Here is a 26157-nt window from a genome sequence, read left to right as displayed (position 1 = left end):
TGGGGTCTTCCTTGGTTGCAGCAGATGACCATGACGTCTTCCGTGCCTCGTCACGCCCTTCGCCTTCCACGGCATTGTGGTACCGCCTTCCTGGCCGTTATATCTCACTGGAGATCTCATCCACCAAGTCTGCCGGAGCTGACTTTGCGTGCTAGGACAGGCAAGACCCTATCTCGCCGGGGTATGAGGCCCACTAGCTACCCTCACCTACAAAGTTTAGCCCACCTGTTGAAGCAGTGTACCGGGGTGTGACCACTATCACATTCTTACAGCTACTTGGAGCCACAATTGAGAACTGGGTGCTGGTGGGGGACCAAAGGTGAGTGAGCTGCCCCAGAATGGACACAACAAGCCCCTTCACTAGAGGTGCTACCCTTCCCTGGAAACCCCGTACACCCCGTACACCTCACTTCACATAAGCAATACATGATAAATGAAATCATACCCTCAGGGTCCTAAATATCTAAGATATAAAGTGTGCTAGTGAATGCCGTGCATGGAAGTGCCAGGGTGAATTAGGTGAACTGCAGAATCAAGCCAACCTAAAGTTTCTACAGTTAATGCATATAATGAGTATCCAGGCTCAAAGGTCTGTGGTTTCACTATATATAGAGGCACTGCGCTCTGAGTAGCACGTCATACATTCATACTTCCTATCGTGACTAACGGAAGAATCGCAGTACTGGCAGAAATTTCTGTCTCATCAAACAACTGCATCCTCCCTACCCCCTTCCCTAACTCCATGACCTGTCCAGACCCAGACCAGGATTCTTTGCAGCCGGGATCACCGACCATGTAGACAACCATGGGATCCAGGATCAAGTAAGAAACTCGCTTTCAAGACTAGATCGTGACACACTCTTCCTTAATCTTCTGGTTTTCTTCCCTTCTCTGTGATTGTTGTGCTAAGCTGATGTTCGGTGGCAGTTAGCTATTTGAAGAAAAGTACAGTTCTGAAGGAAAGTAGCTGAAACCACAGCCTTGCTGCTGTTTCAGATAACTGTCACCAGAAGTAAATTTTAACAATGATTTCCTTTGGATTGTTTTAAATGTATTTTCTCGCACATTTCTCAATCTTTGCCAATTAATGTAGTTAAGCTCTGCAGAGGACAGAGATCAAGTTGGTGCGGGGGACTGAGTGATGACAAAATGGTTGCTGAGGAGAGGAAGTTAATGTGAGATTTCTACCTTCACTGCAGATTTATCACCTGATAGATTTCAGATCAAGTTTGTACTGTTGTGTACATTTTGTTTTATCTGATGTGTTTGTGAGGAAGTTCAAATGATTGCAAGTCTACTTTATTTGACAGAAGTAGTTTCACACAAAATTAAATCATCACACTCAGAACTCTGAAATCGTTGAAATACCACAGAGAACGGATGTTGAACAACCTTCAGTGAACAGTTTGTTGCTGGCCTGTTTCTGGACATGTTACTTTGTGGCTTGCTAGTGCTTAAAATGAATTTGAGTTCTCTTGCCCCAGTTCTGGCAAAAGGTCTTCAGCCTGAAATGTTAACTCTGTTTCTCTCTCCATAGATGCTGCCTGAGCAGCTGAATGTTTTCAGCATTTGCTGATTTAATTGCAACTTATTTCTAAGCCCGTTACTTTGTCAGGATTTTATTGAACCAAGTAAAAGGCCACCCCATTCTGTAAAGTATTTTGGTAAATGCAGAGGGCAGAAAAGAGTGAAATCTTTCTTTTGATTTTATCGATGCTGTTATAAGATGAACAAAAATCACTAAACAGATGTGGCTGTTAGATATAAAGATCATAAAAGTCTTTATTTGGAAAACACAAACTGGCAGCCTATTGGAGTCACGAGCAAAACAGAGAGATTCCCCGACCCAACATTGTAGCAAATTTTTATACATTAAAGGACAAAAGTAAAAGTAAAAAGCACAATTTCTATAGAGTAATGTCCTCGTAATGCTTCTTTTGAGTTGCATGTATTTTTCAAATGCCTGGATCTTCCCACCAACACACCCAAAATAAGTGTTAATTACTGTCACACTCATGAAGTGCAGTGTTGATTGCATTCATGCATATGCAGACAATATCAGTTAAGTGCCTGTTTCCTGGTTCCAAGGTGCATTTTAATTTTAATCTACAGTTCTTTGAGGAGGTGACCAGGCATATAGATGAGGGTAGTGCAGTGGATGTGATCTATATGGATTTTAGTAAGGCATTTGACAAGGTTCCACACGGTAGACTTATTCAGAAAGTTAGAAGGCATGGGACTGAGGGAAGTTTGGCCAGGTGGATTCAGAATTGGCCTGCCTGCAGAAGGCAGAGGGTGGTGGTGGAGGGAGTACATTCAGATTGGAGGATTGTGACTAGTGGTGTCCCACAAGGATCTGTTCTGGGACCTCTACTTTTCGTGATTTTTATTAACAACCTGGAAGTGGGGGTAGAAGGGTGGGTTGGCAAGTTTGCAGAGGACACAAAGGTTGGTGGTGTTGTAGATAGTGTAGAGGATTGTCAAAGATTGCAGAGAGACATTGATAGGATGCAGGAGTGGGCTGAGAAGTGGCAGATGGAGAAGTGTGAGGTGGTACACTTTGGAAGGACAAACTCCAAGGCAGAGTACAAAGTAAATGGCAGGATACTTGGTAGTGTGGAGGAGCAGAGGAATCTCGGGGTACATGTCCACAGATCCTTGAAAGTTGCCTCACAGGTGGATAGGGTAGTTAAGAAAGCTTATGGGGTGTTAGCTTTCATAAGTCGAGGGATAGAGTTTAAGAGTCGCGATGTAATGATGCAGCTCTATAAAACTCTGGTTAGGTCACACTTGGAGTATTGCATCCGGTTCTGGTCGCCTCACTATAGGAAGGATGTGGAAGCATTGGAAAGGGTACAGAGGAGATTTACCAGGATGCTGCCTGGTTTAGAGAGTATGCATTATAATCAGAGATTAAGGGAGCTAGGCTTTACTCTTTGGAGAGAAGGAGGATGAGAAGAGACATGATAGAGGTGTACAAGATAATTAGAGGAATAGATAGAGTGGATAGCCAGCGCCTCTTCCCCAGGGAACCGCTGCTCAATACAAGAGGACATGGCTTTAAGGTAAGGGGTGGGAAGTTCAAGGGGGATATTAGAGGAAGGTTTTTTACTCAGAGAGTGGTTGGTGCGTGGAATGCACTGCCTGAGTCAGTGGTGGAGGCAGATACACTCGTGAAGTTTAAGAGACTACTAGACAGGTATATGAAGGAATTTAAGGTGGGGGCTTATATGGGAGGCAGGGTTTGAGGGTCGGCATAACATTGTGGGCCGAAGGGCCTGTACTGTGCTGTACTATTCTATGTTCTATGTTCTAATCCATATTCAGATCTGAAGGCTGGTTGCTGAAGTCAACGTTCGCTATATGTCTTAATCCCCAAAATACACCCTAACAGTGCCATTATACTTTCTGGTTATTTTACTTGTCAATCGATTTTTTTCCTTTTCCCCCTCCCTTGGGCTACAATCTTACATAATTCTTCCTTCAAAGAGACTGAACTTGGCAACTCCCCAGTTGGATTGTTTTGACAATTTTCTTCAATTTATTTATTAAAATTGCTGACAATCTGCACACTATTACTTGCTTTCCCTTGCTTGAGACATAATTATCACAGATTTAACAAAGGTTATCAATTGAAGAGATTTCTGATACTTATCTATCCTCTTCCTTTATTAGACATTATAATGATTTTCACTGAATTATGCCCTTTGTACAGTTAATCAGTTTTACTTCCAAGTTTACTAGAAAACTTTTAAAGATTACCAAAATTAGTCTTGAAGTTTGCAACTAATTTTAGAGCAGTGATACTGAACATGAACTGATTAAATAGTTGAACAAAGCTAATTTTACACAATCCAAGATTCAAGATGCAAACCATCATCTTCTACCTCTTCCCTCCAGCTGACTTCAGCTGATATGGAAGAGGTGCTTAAAACTGGCTCTAAAATGGCAGGGATTCCTTATTTTGATGTCCTATGTTCTATGTATGGTAATAGGTGAGAAAAGGACAAGACCTTCCCATAATCCACGACTCCATCTTCACCTTCCCACGCCCCTCTCCCTCCAAAACTACCAGTCATCTATGTTTCATTCAGATATGAAGTAGTTTCTTGAGATTCCCATAAAGAGTAGAAGCTGAATTAAACCAACAGAGCAGCCACTTAAATCCCATTCTATTAAATAAATGGCACCTTTAATTTTGAACGGAGCTCCAATCTGTACCATATGAGCAAAATTAAATTTAACTAACCATAGAACTGCAGTTTTGTGGGTACAAAGAAAAAATTTAAAGCAGTTCTGTGCCTAATTTTGGTCTAATATTGAGCTGTTGAATTGCCTGCTCATATTTCAATGCGAAGATCAAAAGATTGTTTAAAGAGAAAGTCTAACTTAATTAATTGTTTAAATTAGACAAGTCCCAGTTTAGATTCATACTCTGATTCTTCACATCTTGGGCCTTACCAAACTCACTCATGTTGAAATTCTGGAGCACAGGCAGCTATGGAGACAAAATCAAAGTGTCAGAATAGGTTGTGGTACTGAAATCATCTTTATCGTTAGTTTCCTATTGAATCCAATTGTCTACATTTTTATCCAGTCAAAAGTGATGTCCTGGATGGAATCTTCACCTGCCTGACTGCGGTGACAGTCCTTCCCTTGTGTGATTAAAGAATGACACCTGGAATGCAAATGAATTAGGAGCATCACTACAAGCCTAATTCCATTCTCACCTGATACCTACATGTTATTTACGCCATTAGTGATTAGAACCAAATGATCTCGCCAATGTTTCTCATTCCCATCATATCCCAGCTCACCAGTTCAGCTGACATGGCGTGAAGCAGGACCTGAGCTGCACACTATGAAGCTTCCTCTACCTGCTCCTACACTTTTGTTTAGTTTTCTCCTTAGGGTGCCTCAGGTGTGTTCCTCTGGTTCTCTACATTTCCTTTCACTTCTCTCTTTGTGCTCCTGTGTAAAGCTTTGTTCCTTTTCTTGATCTGTTCAGTTCCCATTTCCTGTCTCTACTTTTTGTATAACCATATAACAATTACAGTGCGGAAACAGGCCATCTCAGCCCTTCTAGTCCGTGCCGAACTCTTACCCTATCCTATTCCCACCGACCTGCACTCAGCCCATAACCCTCCATTCCTTTCCTGTCCATATATCTATCCAATTTAACTTTAAACGACAACATTGAACCTGCCTCAACCACTTCTGCTGGAAGCTCGTTTTGCACAGCTACCACTCTCTGAGTAAAGAAGTTCCCCCTCATGTTACCCCTAAACTTTTGTCCTCTAATTCTCAACCCATGCCCTCTTGTTTGAATCGTCCCCACTCTCAATGGAAAAAGTCTAACCACGTCAACTCTATCAATTCCCCTCATAATTTTAAACATAATTTATAGATTCTTTAGCATGAGATTTCATATAATTTTCTTCAATAGGTTTTATTTGTTTTTTTTTTCAGAACACCTGCATTCTTTAGCTAAATTTCCCTGGGTAAGGGGATTGGCTAAAAGGGGTGAGTGGTGAAGGAAAGGCAGACTTGAGGTCTGGAAGACAGCTCTTGAAAGCAAAGATGTAAAGGATGTGGTTTGAGCAAAAGTCCAGCTGTTGGTGGAGTGACTCAAAGATCAGCCAACAGTAGGGGGGTAGAGTGATTAAATCATGCCGTAATTCAAGTCCAAGGTCAAGTTTACTTATCATTCATCCATAGATTAATATAGCTAAATGAAATAACACTCCTCCGAGGCCAAGGGGCAAAACACATTACGGACAGGACATAGCACGAGATGTGAAAATGATGTGAAGGAATATGTGACTGGCTCAGTGACCTCTGTGCTCCCCATCTCTGTAATCTCTCCAGACTTCAAGGTCTTTAACCGCTGCACATCCATATTTCTCTCTTCTTTATGTGCACCTCAAAATCTACCTCTTTGATCAGTATTTCTGCAAATATTGTTTAAGTTAGTGCAGGGGTCCCCAACCTTTTTTGCACTGCGGACCGGCTGACGGTTGGGGGGGGGGAGGTGTTCAAGTTCAACAGGGTGTGACGGGATGAGGAAAGGTGCAGCTGACTCGTATCGTTTCATATCGCCAAATCATATCGTTTCCTTGCGGCCCGGTAGCACATCTTTGCGGCCCAGTAGTTGGGGACCACTGAGTTAGTGTGTTGTCATGAAGACGCACATTATCATGTTCAAAGTAAAGCAGGGTGTTTGTAATTTCCCACTGAGGATGAAATGAAATGCTGTTTAAAAGGAGTTCAGGCTCAGAGCATATCGAAGTGAAAGGGCTCGGGTCCTGACATGACGTATGACCCAGAGTTTGGACAATTTAAATGCTGAGCTGGATGGATTGAAAAGGCCGGGTGTCGGGACCAGAGGCGAGGGTCAAGCCAGTTCTGCTCACTGCTCCACGACGTTTACTCTGCTCTCTACGACACTGAGGCTGTGGCTGTGGCCTGCTCCGGCTGGTCCACACTTCATGCCTATGGGCTCCATTTTGCTCCACTGTGTGATGAACTGAAGTTAAGGCTGTGGGCCTGCTCCAGCTACTCCAGGCTTCATGTCCATGGACTCACTTTAGTTCTGAATGCTGTTGCTCGCTTTTATTGTTTGCACGATTTGTGTTTTTTTTCTCTCTCTCTGCACATCAGGTGTTTGTTAGTCTTTTTTTAAATGGGTTCTGTCTGGGTTCTTGTTTGTGTCTGTCTGTGAGGAGATGAATCTCAAGGTTGTATAATTTTTACATACTTTAATAACAAGTAGTGAAGGCTTTCACGAGGAATTCTGCAGATGCTGGAAATTCAAGCAACACACATCAAAGTTGCTGGTGAACGCAGCAGGTCAGGCAGCATCTCTAGGAAGAGGTACAGTCGATGTTTCAGGCCGAGACCCTTCATCAGGACTAACTGAAGGAAGAGTGAGTAAGAGATTTGAAAGTGGGAGGGGAAGGGGGAGATCCAAAATGATAGGAGAAGACAGGAGGGGGAGAGATGGAGCCAAGAGCTGGATAGGTGATTGGCAAAAGGGATACGAGAGGATCATGGGACAGGAGGTCCGGGGAGAAAGAAAAAGCGGGGGGGGGGAACCCAGAGGATGGGGAAGGGGTATAGTGAGAGGGACAGAGGGAGAAAAAGGAGAGTGAGAGAAAGAATGTGTGTATATAAATAACGGATGGGGTACGAGGGGGAGGTGGGGCATTAGCGGAAGTTAGAGAAGTCAATGTTCATGCCATCAGGTTGGAGGCTACCCAGACGGAATATAAGGTGTTGTTCCTCCAACCTGAGTGTGGCTTCATCTTTATAGCAGTGAGGGCTTTGGCTGCTCATCTCAAAGAGGGCCTTTCATCAATGAGAATGACATAAAGCCCATTATCATTGGCTAGGGGCTAATAGTCAATAAACAGCATCCTGCATAGGTATCTGTATTGTCCAGGTGATCTAAGGCCACGTGGAGAGCAATTGAGATCGCACCTGCTGTAGACATATTGTGGCTGTAGACAAATTGCAGTGGGTCCAGGTCCTTCCTGAGACAGGTGTTGATTCTAGCTGTGACCAACCTCTCAAGGCATTTCATCACCATAGAGGTGAGTGCTACTGGACGATAGTCATTAAGGCAGCTCACATGACTCTTCTTGGGCACTGGTATAATTGTTGCCCTTTTGAAGCAGGTGGGAACTTCTGATTGTAGCAATGAGAGATTGAAGATATCTTTGAATACCCCCAACAGCTGGTTATCACAGGCTTTCAGAACCTTACCAGGTACTCCATCGGGCTCAGCTGCTTTATGAGAGTTCACCCTCTTGAAAGTCAGCCTGATATTGCCTCCGAGACAGAGATCAAAGGGTCACCAGATGCTGCACGGACCCTCATAGCAGTGGTTTTAATTCTCCCTTTCAAAGCAGGCATAAAAGGCTTTGAGATCATCTGGTAATGAGGCATTGCTGCCATTCATGATGTTGGAGTTTGCTTTGTTGGAAGTAATGGCCTGCAAACCCTGCCAGGGTTGACATGCATGTGAGCCTGAATCCAGCCAGAGCCAAACCTACTTTGAAACCCACCGTCAGCAAGACCAAAGAGCTCATTGTGGACCTCGGAAAGTGTAAGGCGAGGGAACACACACCTATCCTCACAGAAGGATCAGAAGTGGAGACAGTGAGCAATTTCAAGTTCCTGGGTGTCAATATCTCTGAGGACCTAACCTGGAGCAACATACTGATGCAGCTATAAAAAAGGCAAGACAGGGACTTTCATTAGGAGTTTGAGGAGATTTGGTTTGTCATCTAAAACACTTGAAAACTTCTACAAATGTACCATAGAGAGCATTCTGATTGGCTGCATCACCGTCTGGTATGGGGGGGAGGAGAGGTTGCGCGGTGGGTGCTACTGCACAAGATCAAAGTTAGTTGCAAAATCTTGTAAAATTAGTCAGCTCCATCATGGATACTAGCCTCCATAGTATCCAAGACATCTTCAAGAAATGGTGCCTTGGGAAGATGGCTTCCATCATTAAGGACCTCCACCACCCAAGACGTTCCCTCTTTTCATTGTTCCCGTCAGGAAGGAGGTACAGAAGCTTGAAGGCACACACTCAGCGATTCAGGAACAGCTTCTTTACCTCTGCCATCAGATTTCTAAATGGACATTGAACCCATGAACACTATCTAACTAATTTTTTATTTGTTTTATTTTGCACTACTTATTTTTAACTGAACTATTTAATAGACATGTATATACTCACCTTGTGTGGGCACGTGGCCAAGTGGTTAAGGCATTCGACTAGCAATCTGAAGGTAGTGAGTTCAAGCCCCAGCCGAGGCAGTACATTGTGTCCTTGAGCAAGGCACTTATCCACACAGTGCTCTGCGATGACAGTGGTGCCTAGCTATATCGGCCCTTGCCTTTCCCTTGGACAACATCGGTGTTGTGGAGAGGGGAGACTTGCAGCATGGGCAACTGCCGGTCTTTCATACAACCTTGCCTAGGCCTGCGCTCTGAAGAGTGAAGACTTTACCGGCGCAGATCCATGGTCTTGCAAGACTAACGGATGACTTTATTATATACTTACTGTAATTCAGTATTTTTTCTCTATAGTTATTTATCATGTAACACATTGTACTGCTGCCTCAAAGTTAACAAATTTCACAACATATTCCAGTGATATTAAACCTGAATTTGATTCTGAGATGGCAAAGATCCACATTCTGAACTGAATTCATGATTGGGTTGAAGATGAGTTGGTGTTTCAGTTGGTGACAGAAATGCTGTAGTTGTCAGTGGAAATCTAGAACGGTGGTTTCAGTGTGATTAATATGGAACCACCAGGAACTTTCTATTCTACATCAGACAAACATCAGCCCCCCCCCCCCCATAACCCTCTATCTGTGATCTTAGTCACTGCTCTGCACTGTAAACATTTAAACCACTTTTATAATGTTGCTAATATTGTAAATACATGCTGGTATAAGTCCATAACACCATAAGACTATAAGACATAGGAGCAGAATTAGGCTATTTGGTCCATCAAGTTTCCTCCCCCATTCAATCATGGCTGATTATTTTTCCTCTCAACCCCATTCTCTTACCTTCTCCTATAACCTTTGCCACTCTGACAAATCAAGAACCGGTCAGCCTCTGATTTAGACATACCCAATGACGTGACCTCCACAGCCATCTGTGGCAATGAAATCCACAGGTTCACCACCTTCTGGCTAAAGAAATTTCTCCTCATCTCAGTTCTGAGTGGTCATCCCTGTACTATGAGGCTGTGCCCTCTGGTCCTAGACTCCCCCACTAAAGGAAACATCCTCTCCATGTCCATGCTGTCTAGGCCTTTCAGTATTCAGTAGGCTTCAATGTGATTTCCCCCCCCCCACCTTTTTCTTCTAATGTACAGTGAGTACAGGCCCACAGCCATCAAAAGCTCCTCATACATTAACCCTTCCATTAACTGGAATCATTCTCCTGAACTTCCTCTGGACCCTCTCCAATGCTAGCTCATATTTTCTTAGATAAGACAGACCAAAACTGCTCACAATACTCTAAATGCAGTCTGACCAATGCCTTATAAAGCCTCAGCATCATATCCTTGCTTTTATATTCTAGTCCTCTCAAAATTAATGCTAACATTGCATTTGCCTTCCTTACCACTGACTCAACCTCCAAGTTAACCTTCAGGCAAACCTGCACAAGAACTCCCAAGTTCCTTTGCATCTCTGCTTTTTGAATTTTCTCCCCATATAGAAAATAATCTATGAGTTTATTCTACCTACAAAAGTGCATGACTGTACATTTCTCTACACTATATCCCATCTGTCTCCTTTTTGCCCATTCTCCCAGTCTGTCTAAGTCTTTCTGTAGACTCCTTGCTTCCTCAACACTACCTGCCCCTCCATCTATCTTTGCATTGCCCGCAAACTTGGCGACAAAGTCATCAATTCCATCATCTGAAATCATTGAGAGGAAGTGGTCCCTACACTGAACCCTATGGAGCAACACTTAGTCACTGCCAGCCACCTAGAAAAGTCCTCCTTCATTCCCACTCTTTGCATCCTATAAGTCAGCCCATCTTCTATCTATGTTAGTATCTTTCCTGTAATACCATGTGCTCTTATCTCATTAAGTAGCCTCATGTGTTGTATTTTGTCGAAGGCCTTCTGAAAATAAATAAATAGACCTCCATTGACTCTCCTTTGTCTCACCGGCCTCAAAGAATTCCAACAGATTTGCCAGCCAAAATTTCCCGTGAAGGAAACCATGCTGACTTTGCCCTGTTTTTTCATGTGCCTCCAAGTACCCCAAAACCTCAACCTTAATAGGACTCCAACATCGTTCCGACCAGTGGAGTCAGGCTAACTGACCTATAATTTCCTTTCTTCTGCCTCCCTCCCTTCTTAAAGAGTGGAGTGACATTCTCCTGCCAATCAGCCACTGTTTTATCAATACTAGAGTCTTTCCTGTAATAGGCCTTCTGAAAATCCAAGTACACAACAACATCAACCGATTCTCCTTTGTCTATTCTGCTTATTATTTCTTCAAAGAATTCCAATAGATTTGTCAGGCAAGATTTTCCCTTGAAACCAAGTTGAATACAGCCTATTTTATCATGTACCTCCAAGTACCCTGAGACCTCACACTTACGAAATAGAAGTGATATATAACACTTCAGTCCTGTATTTGTTACTCTTTTCAACTTTGCCCCCATGTTACACTTCAACTCATCTCACTGATTGCAGTTATGTCCTAGCTGCCTGTCATACCTCGCATTCTTGCGACACACTTCATCGACTTGTATAACGACTACCTCATCTTCAGCCCTATCACTCCGGTTCCCAACCTCCCTGACAAATTAGCTTAAACCCTCCCCAACAGCTCTGGCAAACCTGCCTGAAAGGATATTGGACCACCTTGAGTTCAGGTGTAACGCATTCCTCTGGTACAGTTAACCTGCCGCAGAAGAGATCCCAATGATCTAGAAATCTGAAACCCTGATCCTTGCACCAATTCCTCAGCAACATATTCATCTGCCAAATCATCCTAATCTTACCCTCGTTGGCAGGTGGCATAGGCAGCAAACCAGAGATTACTACCCTGGAGGTCCTGTTTTTCATCTTTCTACCTAACTCTATATTCTCTTCAGGACCTCCTCCCTTTTCCTAACAGTGTCTTTGATACTAATCTGAACGATGACCCATTCTCACTGCACTATGTACTATTTGTGTATCTATGCACATTTTACTCCATATCCATACTTCAGCATATTTTTGTAAAATTCTTTATTCCTTATAATTGTTGAATGTTGTTGTTTATGTTGCATGCTGTGCAACAAATTTCTAATACATATAAATGTATGTGGTGAATAAAGTCAATCCTTGATTCCTTAATTTCTTGAAAAGGTCCAGCAACCGTGGTGAGAGATTAGATAAAGTTGCAGCCTGGTATAGAAAACCAGTAGAGTACATGTAATGACTCTATTGGAGTCTAATTTATGGATCATGGTGTAAAGGAGTAGAGTGATAGGTCAAAGTAAATTTAAGTTGATACCATGACTGCCTACGGGCAGGCAGCTCTTCTCTTGAGTCAGTCCCTTGGTGTCAACGATGACCTATTTCCTCAAAATTTCTATGGGTTCTACGTTTCTTAAAGTAGCTTAAAGTAGACCGGACTGTATTCAGGGATTCATCTTCGAATCTGGACGAGTATGCCATAGTTGTTACCAACTTCATTAAAGCTTGTGTGGATGAGTATGTGCCTATGGAAACTTGCTGTACATTTCCAAACCAAAAGCTGTGGATGAGCCAGGAGGTATGTTATCTGCTGAGGGCTAGATCTGAGGCATTTAAGTCTGGTGACCCAGGTCTATACAACAAAACCAGGTATGGCTTGGGGAGCGCTATTTCAAGAGCAAAGAGACAATTCCAAGCAAGATGGGAGGTGACATCGGGTGTGTATCAACTCTGGCTGGGTCTGCAAATTACTTCCTACAAAGCGAAAACCAATAGCATGAATGGCAGCGATATTTCACTACCAAATGAGCTCGACGCTTCCTTGCCCTCTTTGAAAGGGAGAATATAACTACAGCTGTGAAGATCCCTGCTGCACCCAGTGACCCTGTGATCTCTGTCTCAGAAGCCGATGTTAGGCTGTCTTTAAGGGGGACGAACAAGGAGGCAAGCTCCAATGAAATGCCTGGTAAGGCTCTGAAAATTTGTGCCAACCAACTGGTGGGAATATTCAAGGATATTTTCAACCTCTCACTGCTACAGACAGAAGTTCCCATCTGCTTCAAAAAGGCAACAATTATACCAGTGCCTAAGAAGAGTAGTGTGAGCTGCTTTAATGACTGTTGCCCAGTGGCACTCATATCTATGGTGATGAAATGCTTTGAGAGGTTGGTCATGGCTAGAATGAACTCCTGCCTCAGCAAGGACCTGGATCCATTGCAATTTGCCTATTGTCACAATAGGTCTACAGCAGACACAATCTCAATGGCTCTTCACACGGCCTTAGATCACCTGAACAATACAAACATCTATGTCAGGATGCTGTTCGTTGACTATTTTCACACCATCGTTCTCACAATCCTGATTGAGAAACTACAGAACCTGGGTCCCTGTACTTCCCTCTGCAACTGGATTCTTGACTTCCTGACTGGAAGACCACGATCTGTGCGGATTGGAAATAAAGTCTCCAGGTCGCTGACAATTAACACTGGTGCACGTCAGGGGTGTGTGCCCTACTCCCCTATTCCCATGACTGTGTGGCTAGGTATAGCTCACCATCTGTAAATTTGCTGATTATTGCTAGAATCTCAGATGGAGTTGAGAGGGCATACAGGAGCAAGGTATACCAGCTAGCTGAGTGGTGTCACAGTAACAATCTTGCACTCAATGTCAGTAAGACGAAAGAGCTGATTGTGGACTTCAGGAAGGGTAAGACGAGGGAACATGAACCAATCTTCACAGAGGGATCAGAAGTAGAGAGAGTGAGCAATTTCAAGTTTGTGGGTTCGTGAGGATCTAACCTGGTCGCAACATATTGATGCAGCTATAAAGGAGGCAAGACAGCAGCTATATTTCATTAGGAGTTTGAAGAGATTTGGTTTGTCAACTAAAACTCGAAAACTTCTATTGGTGTACCGTGGAGAGCATTCTGACAGGCTGCATCACCTTCTGGTATGGAGGGGCTACTGCACATGATCGAAAGAGGCTACAGAAAGTTGTAAAATTAGTCAGCTCCATCATGGGTACCAGCCTCCTTAGTACCTAAGATATCTTCAAGGACCAGTGCCTTAAAAAGACAACGTCCATTATTAAGGACCCCCATCACCCAGGGCATGCCCTCTTCTCATTGTTACCATCAGGAAGGAGGTACAGAAGCCTGAAGGCACACACTCAGTGATTCAGGAACAGCTTCTTCCCCTCTGCCATCTGATTCCTAAATGGACATTGAGTTCATGAACACTGCCTCACTTTTTTATACATATATATTATTTCAGTTTTTGCACTATTTTTAATCTATTCAATATATAAATATATTTACTGTAATTTAATTATTTATTTTTTTCTTTCTATATTATCATGTATTGCTTTGTACTGCTGCTGCTAAGTTAACAAATTTCACAACACATGCTGGTGATATTAAACCTGATTCTGATGGAGATAATTTAAAAAAACGCAGATACATCCACGGGTAGGGCAGAAGGTGTTTTGCAGGGCAGGTGGGAGCGTAATTCAGGAATATTTTGCTCCTTCTGTCATGTCTATTGTGCATGTGTGTATTCTTGAGGTTTGAACTCATGATTCACAGTGCCGTCCTGAATACACTGCATGAACCAAAGATTCTCGTGAGTTGGTGGGGATTTTAAACTCTTTGGAGAAGTTTTAGGTACATTCATAAATCATTTCCTGTGTCAATCTTGTAGCCTCTTGTTGTGATTAAACTTAGAGTGGACTTTCTGTTTCAGGAGTCTGATATCAGCCATCTCAGCAACATGACATGTGCAATTGAACCGGCTGAGTGTAATTTTCCATTCTGTATTTCCTCATGTTATACTTAGAAAGAGACCAGTTTAGACCACTGAGTCACTGCTCACCTACAGAGCAATCCCATTCCATCACTAATTTTCCCTTAACCTGTTCTCCCCAGAATCGCATCGACTGCCTCCCGATTCTAGCCAACACACTTGGGACTTTTACAATGGCTAATTACACTTCTTTGAAATGTGCAAGGAGACAAGGGTTTGGGGGGGGGGATCCAATGTGCTCACAGAGAGGGCTGATAAACTCTACACAAGAGCATTAGAGTTCATGCAGGCATCTCAGGTCAAACGGAGTGTAATAGTGTTGCATTAACCACTATGATGAAATCAAGCAATTTTCTTTTTGCCTCCTCCCACTTTCTCCAAACTCAAGGTGTAGCTATGGGCCCCAGCCAAGCCTGCCTTTTTATTGGCTACCTGGAACAGTCCTTGTTCCAAGCCTACCTTGGTATTGATCCCCAACTCTTTCTGTGCGACATTGACAACTCCATTGGTGCTACTTCATGCTCTCATGCTCATCAATTTCTACAACTTCCACCTTGCCCTTAAACTCACTATGGACCATTTCTGACACTTCTCTTCCCTTTCTGGACCTCTCTGTCTCTATCTCTGAGACAAATTGTCCACTGATATCTTTTATACCCCTACTGATTCCCACAGCTATCTTGATCATGCCTCTTTCCACCAAGTCTCCTGCAAAACATGCTACTTCCTTTTCTCAGGTCCTTTGTCTCCACTGCATCTGTTCCCAAGATGAGGCCTTTCCTTTTCAGGACATCAGAAACATCCTCCTTCTTCAACGAATGTTGTTTCTCTTCCTCCTCTATTGATATTGCCTTCACCCACATCTCCTCCATTTCCCAGACATCCGCACTCACCCCCATCCTCCTGCTGCCGTAACAAGGATGTCCTCACTCACTTCCCCATGAGCCTCGGCATTCAATACATCTTCTCTGCAACTTCCACCATCTTCAACCAGACCCTATCACCAAACACATTTTACCTCCCCTGCCCCCTCCTCTTTTGTCAAGATAACGCCACTCTCAGGGTGGAGGAGCGACACCTCATATTCCATCTAGGTAATTTGTTTCCCCTCCCCTTCCTTTTATCTATTCTCTACTCTGGCTTCTTACCTCTTCTCCCTACTTGCCTATCACCTTCTCCTGGTGCTCTCCTTCCTTCCCTTTCCCCCATGGTCCACTCTCCATTCCTATCAGATTCCTTCTCCAGCCCTTTGCCTTCTCCAGTTATCACTCCCCCCCGCCCCCAGCTTCTTACTTCATCTCCTCCTCTCCCCCCCCCCGACCCTGCTTCGGCTAGCAACTTCTAGCTTGTCCTTCTTCCGCTCCACCCAACTTCTTACTCTGACTTCTTTCCCCTTTCTTTCTAGTCCCGAAGAAGGGTCTCGTCCTGACACTTCAACTGTCTTTTCATTTCCATAGATGCTGCCTGTCCTGCTGAGTTCCTCCAGCTTTTTGTGTGTGTTGCTCTGGATTTCCCGCATCTGCAGAATTTCTCATGTTTATTATTTTTCTTTCATATGTGTTTTTTCTGACTTATGAACAAAATCAACCAAAACTTATTTAAAGAAAATAATCCATTCATTTCCTGGGGATGTCCTGTACTCTGTATTTAAGGAAAGTGAATAAACACTTCTGAATACTCATATTTATTTTTTAATTATTGCAGTAAAGTGTGGATTAAACCCTTCCAGCACTTCGAGCTGCACTTCCCAGCAACCCCCCAATTTAACCCTAGCCTAATCATGGTACAATTTACAATGACTAATTAACCTATTAACTGGTATGTCTTTGGACTGTGGGAGGAAACTGGAGCACCTGGAGGAAACCCACGTGGTCGTAGGAGAACATCGAAACTCCTTAAAGGCAGTGGCGGGAATTGAACCCTGGTCACCTCTACTGTAAAGCATTTTACTAACCACTACACTACTGTGTCGCCCTATTCGATTAACCATTTCTTATTTCCTTTTATATTTTTAGAGAGAACCCAGAAAGGATATTTGAATTGTTTATCGAGGTCCTGTGTCCAAAATCAATAGATGATGGTGAGTGTGAAAAATTACTTAAAGGAAGAAAAAAAGTTTGCAAAGGTGATTTTTTTTTGTAATTTTTTTTATTGAAGTTGATCGTCAAACAAACATTTCTATAAGATGTATTTCAGATACTGTACATATATATCATATATTCATATTTGCCACACATTTCTACATAATATTTATCTGAGGTATACACTTACAGAAAAGAGAGGAATAAAAGAACAAGCAAAAAGGAGAAAACTATGTACAAGTAGGGAGTGATTTTTTTTTACAACATATTCATTGACTTGTGAGAATAAAATCAGGCCTATGAGGTGTTATGTAGTTAAACCATTTTTCCCAGTATGAATCAAATTGTTCCAATTTATGATTAACAGATGCTGTTATCTTCTCCATTTTGTAAATGTCCATTGTAATTTCCAGCCATGCATTTAAAGTTGGGCTCTCCTGTCATAACCATTTCCTGGTAAGAGTCTTTTCACCAGCCACCAGCAGTATATTCATTAAATATTTATCTCTTTTCAACCATTCTTGAGGTATATACCCAAAATATATGGTCTTACTTCCTAAGGGTATTTCACATTTAAAGATGTCTTGTAGGGCATTATGTATCCCACTCCAATAGTCTTTGGTAACGGGGCAATCGCAGAAAATATGATAATGGGTTGCATTTTGATTTCCACAATTTCTTCAGCAAACAGGGAGGTTGGTATCATAATGGGATTTCTGAGAGGGTGTAATAAAATATCTTATCAAGTTTTTCCATCCAAACTCCCTCTATTTCTGTGAACTGGTACACTTCCATTGATACCTCCATATTATTGTCCATTCTTCCTCAATTATCCCTCCTTCCTTCTCCCATTTTGTTTTAATGTATGAAGTCGAATGTGTTTTAAGACTTGACAAAAACCCGTATACACACTTGAAATGATTCTACTACCATTATCTGAATTATATGCTTTTCTAAATAGCTCTATCAAATGTACTTGCCTTGGTTACATTTTTAACCTTCCTATTAACATACTGTTGCATCTGTAAATACCAATAAAAGTCTTGTTTTTCTAATAAGTGTTTCTCTTTAAGCATTTCAAAACTGAACAGTGTTCCTTCTTTCATTATATTGCAAAGAACTGTTATTCCTTTAGCTGTCCAGTCCTTAAATCTAGCATCCAGTTTATTCGGTGTAAAATCCAACTCATATGCACACCATTTAAGAATTGCAATATCTCCCTCTAGCTTATATTCTTTTATAATAGTTGCAAAGGTGATTCTGAAATAATTTCATGTGATACATATCAAGGTTATTTGATCAAACAGGACATCTTTGCAATGTCTCTCAAACTCTCATCTGTTTCACACATTAGAACAGGATGTGGCCATTCAGAATTGCAATCATACTCTGTGGTCAGATCAGTCTCTGCATCAGCTCCATTTACCTGCCTTTAAACCAATGTCTTAATGCACATAACTAACACAGATCTATTGTTAGTAACACACACACATAGAGGGGAGTAAATAGTAAATTTCAAGCCGAGACCCTGCATCAGGACTGCAGGACAGGCAACATCTATAGAGAGGAATAAACAGTCAAAAGGTCTCCAGCATTGTGTATGTGTTACTTTGGATTTTCAGCATCTGCAGAATCTATTTTTCTTTGTTTTGAATGTTTCAGTTTCTTCTGGGAGTGAGTTGCAGATTTCTCGTTCCTAATCTACCCAGGTCCTCTCATCCACATCCTTTGTTCCAAATCCTGCCCCCTCCTCTAGCCACCATCACTCAGTCTATATCCCCTCCTCCACCTATTCTATATGTCCATCACTTACTGTTACGTCTTTCCTGATTTGGATTGTTATTTTATTTCTACTTACTAGATCTCATTGCTTAATTGTAAGTTCACAACCTTTTGTTTAGAATTAGAATTTTATTTCTAACATCCATCTCACAACATGAGAGAGTAAAAATCTTTACGTTGTATCTCCATCGTTATGTACAAGCAATAAGGAAGGGAATTGTGGGAGGATGTTGCCCAAGCTCTAAGATTGCATACAGAATTGTTTTGTATACCTGTATGTACAGTCAAAAGTGCAATCAGATCAATGTGTATTGATAAATCTGATGGTCTGGTGAAAGAAGCTGTCCCGGAGCCTGTTGGTCCTGGCCTTAATGCTGTGGTACCGCTTGCCAGATGGTAACCCATTACTCATTATCGCGTTGCTGAGCAATTAGCTTTTGCCTATATAGTCATTTGTATATTCATTCATTCGTTAGATCACTTGTTAGAAGTTAAAGGAATTTCAATCAGTGTTTGAATCTGCCTTTCGTTAGAACGCTGAGAAGTACTGTCTTTTTACACCGGCTCCTTGCATACTGTAACGTATTGGTAAATGATAAAACTGCCTTCAACTACAGTTATGCCAGGACTGGAGTTATCTATCTATCTAGCTTAAGAAAATGGGAAAAACTCTTGAGCAGGGGCAGAACACCTTCTCCTCTCAGTAAGCCTCTTATCCCCTTCCCCAGATATTCCCAATTGTTCATCTTCCCTCCCTCGTTTGCTTCCTTTCATCACTTGCCTTCCTTTCTGTGTTGGTAGATTGGTTTATCATTGCCATGTGTACTGAGGTTACAGTGAAAAGCTTGTGTATTGATCATACAAATCAATTCATTACAACTGTGCATTCAGGTAAAGCACGAACAGCGTACAGAATAAAGTGCTACAGCTATAGAGAAAGTGTAGTGCAGGTAGACAATAAAATGCAAGGTAGATTGTGAGATCAAACGGTCACCTTATCAGAGTAGGGAACCATTTAATTGTCTTACAATCATGGAATTGAAGCTGTTCTTGAACCTGTTGATGTGTGCTTTCAGGTTTTTATGAGAAGAGAGAATATTCAGGGTGTATAGGGTTCTTTGTCTATACCTTTTGCTGCTTCAGTAAAACAGCCAGCATAATCAGAGTCCTTGGAGAGGGGAGGCTGGTTTCCATGATGTGCTGAACTGTAACCACGTCTCTTTGCAGTTTCTTGCTGTCTCGGTCGGAGCAATTGTCATACCTACAGTGCCCGATTACAAATCAGGAAGAATAAATTAAATTCAAAGTCACCATGTACATCTGAGATTCATTTTCTTGCAGGCATACTCAATAACTCCAAAGTAGAATAATAACCATAATAGAATCAATGAAAAACAGCACCAACTTGGGCATTCAACCAGTCTGCAAAAAAAAAGCTGTGCAAATGCAAAAAGAAAGAAAGAATAACAATATAAATAAACAATAACTATCAAGAACATGAGATGAAGAGTGAGTCCATTGATTGTGGGAACAGTTCAGTAATGGGGCGAGTGAAGTTGAGAGAGGTTGTCACCTTTGGTACAAGAGCCTGGTGGTTGAGGGGTAGTACCTGTTCTTGAACCTGGTGGTGTGAGTCCTGAGGCTCCTGGACCTTCTTCCTGATGGCAGCAGCGAGAAGAGAGCATGGCCTGGGCGGTGGGGGTCCCTCACGATGGAGTCTGTTTTCCTGCGACTTTTCGTGTTGATGTGCTCAATGGTGGGTAGGGGTCTTCCCATGATGGTCTGGGCCGTATCCATAACTTTTGTAGGTTCTTCCCTTCAAAACCTTTGTTGTTTCCATACCAGCATGTGATGCAGCTTTCAATATACTCTATAGAAGTTACAGCACGTTTGTAGAAGTACACATCTGTAGTATAGCCATGGTGTATTGATAAAAATTAGTAAGGCTCAGAGGAGACACTGGCAAATTTCTTTAGCCTCCTGAGGAATTAAAGGCACTGGTGCACCTTCTTGACCATGGTGTTTACATGGTTGGACCAGGACAGAAACTTTGGTGATAGGTGTTTTAGTGACTGTGGTCCGACTGAAGTGATGTTCAATAATATTCAGTGCTATCCCCATTTTCCGGTGCTATTCAAATGATCTGGACAAAAATACAGCCTACTATAAGCAAAATTGGCATTATGTTTAACAGTGAAGAGAAAGGTCTAGGCTGCAGGAAGTTATTGAATGTAGACCATAGCACTGTACAGCAGTGGAACAGGTCCATCAGCTCGTGATGTCCCTGCTGAACATGATGTCTGTGCTAAATCTCTACTGTCTTCACATTATCTATATCCCTCCATTCCCTGCATTTTCATGTGTCTGTCTAAAATCTGGTAAATACTTTTTCCATATCTATTTCCACTACTACCTCGGCAGCCTGTACCAGAAAACCTACCACTTTCTATATATGAAAAAAAATCTTCAAACTTTCCCCCTCTTATCATAAACGTGTGTTCTCTGGTACTTGACATTTCTGCCAGGAAAAACATTCTGACTGTCTGCCATACAAAAGCCTCTCATAATTTTCTAAATTCCCCTAATCTTCCATTGCTCCAGAAAATATGTTAGGGGACATTTAGTGTATGAGTAGAGACCATAGTGTGTAAGAGTAAGGAGGTGTTGATGAGGCTCTATGGGGCACTGGTGAGACCTCATTTGAAATACTGTGTGCAGTTTTGGGCCCCCTGTCTTAGAAAGGATGTACTGATGTTGGAGAGAGTTCTGAGAAGATTTACAAGGATGATTCCTGGAAATCAGGGGCTAACATATGAGGAGTGGTTGTCGGCTCCTGGACTGTATTCATTAGAGTATAGAAGAATGAGAGGGGATCTCATAGAAACATTTCGAATGTTGACAGGGTTGGATAGAGTAGATGTGGAAAGGCTGTTTCCCTTGGTGGGTGAGTGCAGGACAAGAAGCCACAGTCTTAGAATTAGAGGGTACCCATTTAAAACAGAGATGAGGAGAAATTTTTTTAGCCAGAGGGTCGTGGATTTATGGAATTCGTTGCCACATACAGCTGTGGAGGGCCGATCATTGAGGGTGTTTAAGGAGGAGATTGACAGGTATCTAATTAGTCAGGGTATCAAGGGATATGGGGAAAAAGCCGGAAATTGGAACTAGATGGGTGAATAGTTTAGCTCATGGGGGAGCTGCGGAGCAGACTCGATGGGCCGAATAGCCTACTTCTGCTCCTTTGTCTTGTGATCTTGTGATCTTAAGAGACTCTCATATAGACATCGGATGATAGATAAAGCAACACACACAAAATGTTGCCGGAACTCAGAAGGACAGGCAGAAACTATGGAAATGAAAAAACATTTTGAGCCGAGACTGTTCTTCAGGACTGAGAAGGAAGGGGGGAAATGACAGAATAAAGATGGGGGGAGGGGGAAAGAAACTAGCTGGAAGGTGATAAATGAAGCCAAGAGAATGGGAAAGGTTAAGGGCTGGAGAAGAGGGAATCTGATAGGAAAGGAGAGTGGACCATGGGAGAACGAGAAGGAAGAGGAGATAAATAAAGATTAATGAAAGGCTATGCGAGGGAAATGTTAGATTGATCTTAGAGTAGGTTAAAACCTTGTGGCCCAAAGAATCCTATACTGTGCTGTACTGTTCTAAGTTCTAAAACTACTAAATTTGTCTAACTTTTCATGACACTTCATTCCCTATAATCCAGTCAACAGCCTGGTAAACATCTCTTGTACCCTTCACTTACCTCCTGCAATGGGGTATAGAGAATTGTACACAATGTTCCCAGTGTAGCCTAGCCAAAGTTTTATACAGCTGTAACATGACTTTGTTGCAACCTGGCATGACCCTGTGGACCCTTACCAGTCCTCCCACATTCCAGAGGCATATGGGTTAGTAGGTAGTTTGGTCACATGGCTGTAATTAGGTGGCACAGGCTCAAGGGCCAGAAGAGCTTGTTATTGTGCTGTATCTCTAAAGAAATACATCTTTCCCCACTCTCCTTGAACCTATGCCCTCTAATACTCGATGCTCCAGACCTGGAATTCACCGTGTCTAAACCCCTCATGATTTTATGCATTTCCTGCACTCCAGGGAAAATAGTCCTTACCTGCCCAACCACTCCCTAAAACTCAGTCACTCAAGTCCCGGTAACAACCTTGTTAATCTTTTCTGCACACTTTCCAGTTTAATAACATCTTCCCTACAGCATGGTGACCAAAAATGAACACGATACCCCGAATGCAGGCTCACCACCATCTTGTACAACTGCAACATAACCTCCCCAATTCCATACTCAGTGACCTGAATGATGTAGGCAGCGTGCCCAAATCCTTCTTCACCACCCTACCCTGTCAGAGAACCATGCACCAAAACAGCTGCTGTTCTGTAACACTTCCCAGAACCCCTACCCCTAACTTACCTAAATTAAACTGCATTTGCAATTCTTTGACCTAATTATCCAGCTGATTAATATCTCCTATAATATTTGATAACGTTCTTCACTGTCAATTACCCCACCTGTTTTAGTGTCATTGGCAAACTTACTTACTATCCTTGATACATTCTCATCCAAATCGCTGATATGCATATATGACAACATCACTGGGCCTAAGCACTGACCCTTGCCCCCACTAGTTATGGGCCTCCAGTCCTTCCACCATCACTCTCTGCTTCCTACCTTCAAACCAATTGTATATCTATCCAGTTAGCCAACTGATCCTGGATCCCATGCAGTTTAATCTTCCTAAGCAGCCTACCATGTAGAGACTTATTCCACCGCCTCTCCCTGCTTCCTACCATCAAACTATATAAAGTACATCTACTGCCCTATCCTCATCGACCTCCTTGGTTAGTTCATCAAAACATTTATTCAAGTTCCTAAGACATGATCTCCAACATATAAAGCCCGTGTTGACTACCCCCAATCAACCTTTACCCTTCCAAATGCATGCATATCTTATCCTTTGGAATCCTCTCCAGTAAATGACCTGCCACAGATGTTAGGCTGACTCGTCTAAGGTTCCTGGGTTTTTATTTTCAAAATCTCTTTGGTTTCTCCTCAATGGCTTGATTATATGGCACAAAAGTGGCAAAGCAATTCAATGTAGAGAAAGATGAACAAGGTAAGGGAGTCCATATTAAATGCCAAGATCCTTAAAAGTGTAAGGAATGGAGAGATATTGGAGAGTATGTCTAGTTGAAGGTAACAGGACAGGTAGTGAAGGAAACACTTTATTGACGAAGACAAGATACATCATCACTGGAGGATCAGCATAAGTTCTTTGGTGTTATAATTTCAGAGGACCTGTCTTGGGTCCAATATGTAAGTGCAATTACAAAGAAAGCATGGCAGTGTCTCTACTTCGCATCTAAAACTTCGACAAACTTCTGTAGATGAGTAGTGCAGAGTATATTGACTGGCTGCACCACAACCTAGTATGGAAACACCAATTCCCTTGAATGGAAAATCCTGCAAAAGGTAGTGTATACGGCCCAGTCCATCATGGGTAAAGCCCTCCTCACCATTGAGCAGATCTTCACGAACTGTTGTCACAGGAAAGCAGTATCCATCATCAGGGACCCCCACCATCCAGGTCATGCTCTCTTCTCACTGCTGCCATCGGAAGAAGATACAGGAGCCTCAGGTCTCACAGCACCAGGTCAGGAACTGTTATTACCCCTCAACCATCAGGGTCTAGAACCAAAGAGGACAACTTCACTCGCCTCAATACTGAACTGTTCCCACAACCTCTGGACTCACTATCAAAGACTCTTCATCTCTTGTCCTCAATATTCATTGCATATTTATATTTTTATTATTATTTATTTCTTTTTGTATTTGTATAGTTTGTTGTCTTTTGCACTCTGGTTGAACACCCAAGTTAGTGCTGTGTTTGATTGATTTTATTATGGTTATTATTCTATTATGCATTTATTGGTATGCCCACATCAAAATGAATCTCAGGGTTCTATATGGTGACATATATGTACTTTGATAATAATTTTACTTTTGAACTTTGAACAAGAGAAGCAGTTTTATGCAGGAACTCTAAAAAACAATAGCCATGCCACAGAGAACAATCTGTTGTTCTGATCACCAAACAAAAATGTGAGAGCACTAGAGAGAGTGGAAAGAAGATCTGTGGATTTTGACAGCTGAAATATTATTAGATGAGTATGAAATTTTGAGAGACTTGGACAGAGTGAATAGGAATGAGCCACAGTACAGACTAAAACTTTGCAAGTGGTTTAGTTAAAAGCTTACTCCTCAGATGGGGCTCGTCTACGGTGATTGGCAGCTCATCCAGGAGAAGGAAAACTCTGATCTCAAACCTCCACTGCCTGTGGCTAAACCCACTCATGGGGGATGCTTCAGGAGGTAACCCCAAGGGAAAAGTCTGAAGCTAGCATCCCTAAAGCAGTCCAACGCTGAGCTCAGTGCTGACTGGCAACTCCTGTGGTGCTGCTGTTGGTGCTGAACTGTAACAGCCTCTGCAGTCCCTTTGGATTCATCAGCTACATGGAGAGGGGAAGCCTGCTGCATGGGCAACAACTTGCTCTCCATGTCCTGCTGCCCTAGCTTGCGTACCGGCTTGTGTATCACATAGACAGCTATGGTCGGCCCCGACCAAAGAAGGGCCTCGATATCCTCAAAGCTCCCTGCATTTTTCCTGGTTAGTATGAACGCAAATGACCCTCTTCTGTTCTGCCAATTTCCGTGTGAAAGGTAGCATAACTACAGATATAATTAGTGTCCTCAGTATTGGTAAATGCATCATGAACATTTCAATGGTGCAATTTAATATCAGAGAATGTACAGTATACAGTATATTACCTAAAATTCCTACTCTTTGCAGACATCCAGGAGATAGCAAAAAATCCCAAAGAATGAATGACAGAAAACATTAGAATCCCGAAGCCCCCCCCCCCCATGCACAGGCAGCAGCAAAGGCATCAATCCTTCCCCCTTAACTCCAGCAAAAAGTATCAACCCCCCCCATCCCACCACCCACAGTGCAAGCAATAGCAAAGCCCCAGTGACCATGATCCTGAGTCCATCAAAAACTATAGTCTGTCCCAACACTTCGCTGTCTCAGACTCTTTCTCTCACTAGCAAGGGAGAGAGAGCTATCACTCCCGCAACTGCAAAAGGGGTGCCAAACCGCTCGCTGTTTCGATGTTATAATCTGCCGTGTCACTTGTGCGAGTTCCCTGACACAAGGACCAACAGAATCTCACTCCCCATCAAGGGAGAGAGAGAGAGATCACTCAAGTACAGGGACCTTCTTTTGACAGCGCCATACACTGCCTGCTGTCTCGATGTTTCAATCTCCCACAAGTTTGCAACATCAGCAAGGAATCAAGTCATCCACAGGGCCACACCCGAAAGGCACACGTCTTCTAGGCCGCATCTGGAGATAGCAAAACGCCAAGCCACTCAGTAAGTCCAAGACCATGGGCTCCAACAGGACCCTAGCCACCTTGAAAAGGAAAAAGAGACACAAGGAGAGATTAAACTGTTTTGCAGACAAACTAGAAGAAGTCGCCTGGGTCTGCAAAAACCTCTGGCACCATCTTTAGTTCCTCCCTCTCCTCTTTGCATTTGGCCAGAAGGCTTCAAAATATGCCTTTGTCTTTGTTCAGTTACCTGACTCTAATGAAGATACTATAATTCACTATAATAAAAACAGAAAATGCTGGAAACACTCAGCAGGATAGACTACACCTGTGGGAAGAGTTAATGCT

The 26157-nt window shown here is 42.6% G+C and overlaps 1 protein-coding gene across 4 annotated transcripts in view; it reads left to right on the top strand.

Annotated features, from left to right (window-relative positions):
• Nucleotides 1–681: 681 nt before the first annotated feature.
• The window catches only part of LOC134339502 (DENN domain-containing protein 1B-like), a 108745-nt gene continuing 83269 nt past the window's right edge, over nt 682–26157 (top strand). For 3 of the 4 annotated variants that reach the window (XM_063036079.1, XM_063036080.1, XM_063036082.1), the window contains exons 1-2: nt 682–822; nt 16546–16610. In XM_063036079.1, coding sequence (XP_062892149.1) covers nt 806–822; nt 16546–16610 — 82 coding nt within the window. In that variant the 5' untranslated portion in view covers nt 682–805. The remainder of the gene's footprint in view (nt 823–16545; nt 16611–26157) is intronic. The other variant, XM_063036081.1, reaches the window with a different exon arrangement.

Source organism: Mobula hypostoma, chromosome 29 (assembly GCF_963921235.1).
Source record: "Mobula hypostoma chromosome 29, sMobHyp1.1, whole genome shotgun sequence".
NCBI classification, from domain to species: Eukaryota; Metazoa; Chordata; class Chondrichthyes; order Myliobatiformes; family Myliobatidae; genus Mobula; species Mobula hypostoma.
The sequence above is the reverse complement of the archived record's forward strand: the minus strand, read 5'-3'. Positions and strand labels throughout refer to the sequence as shown.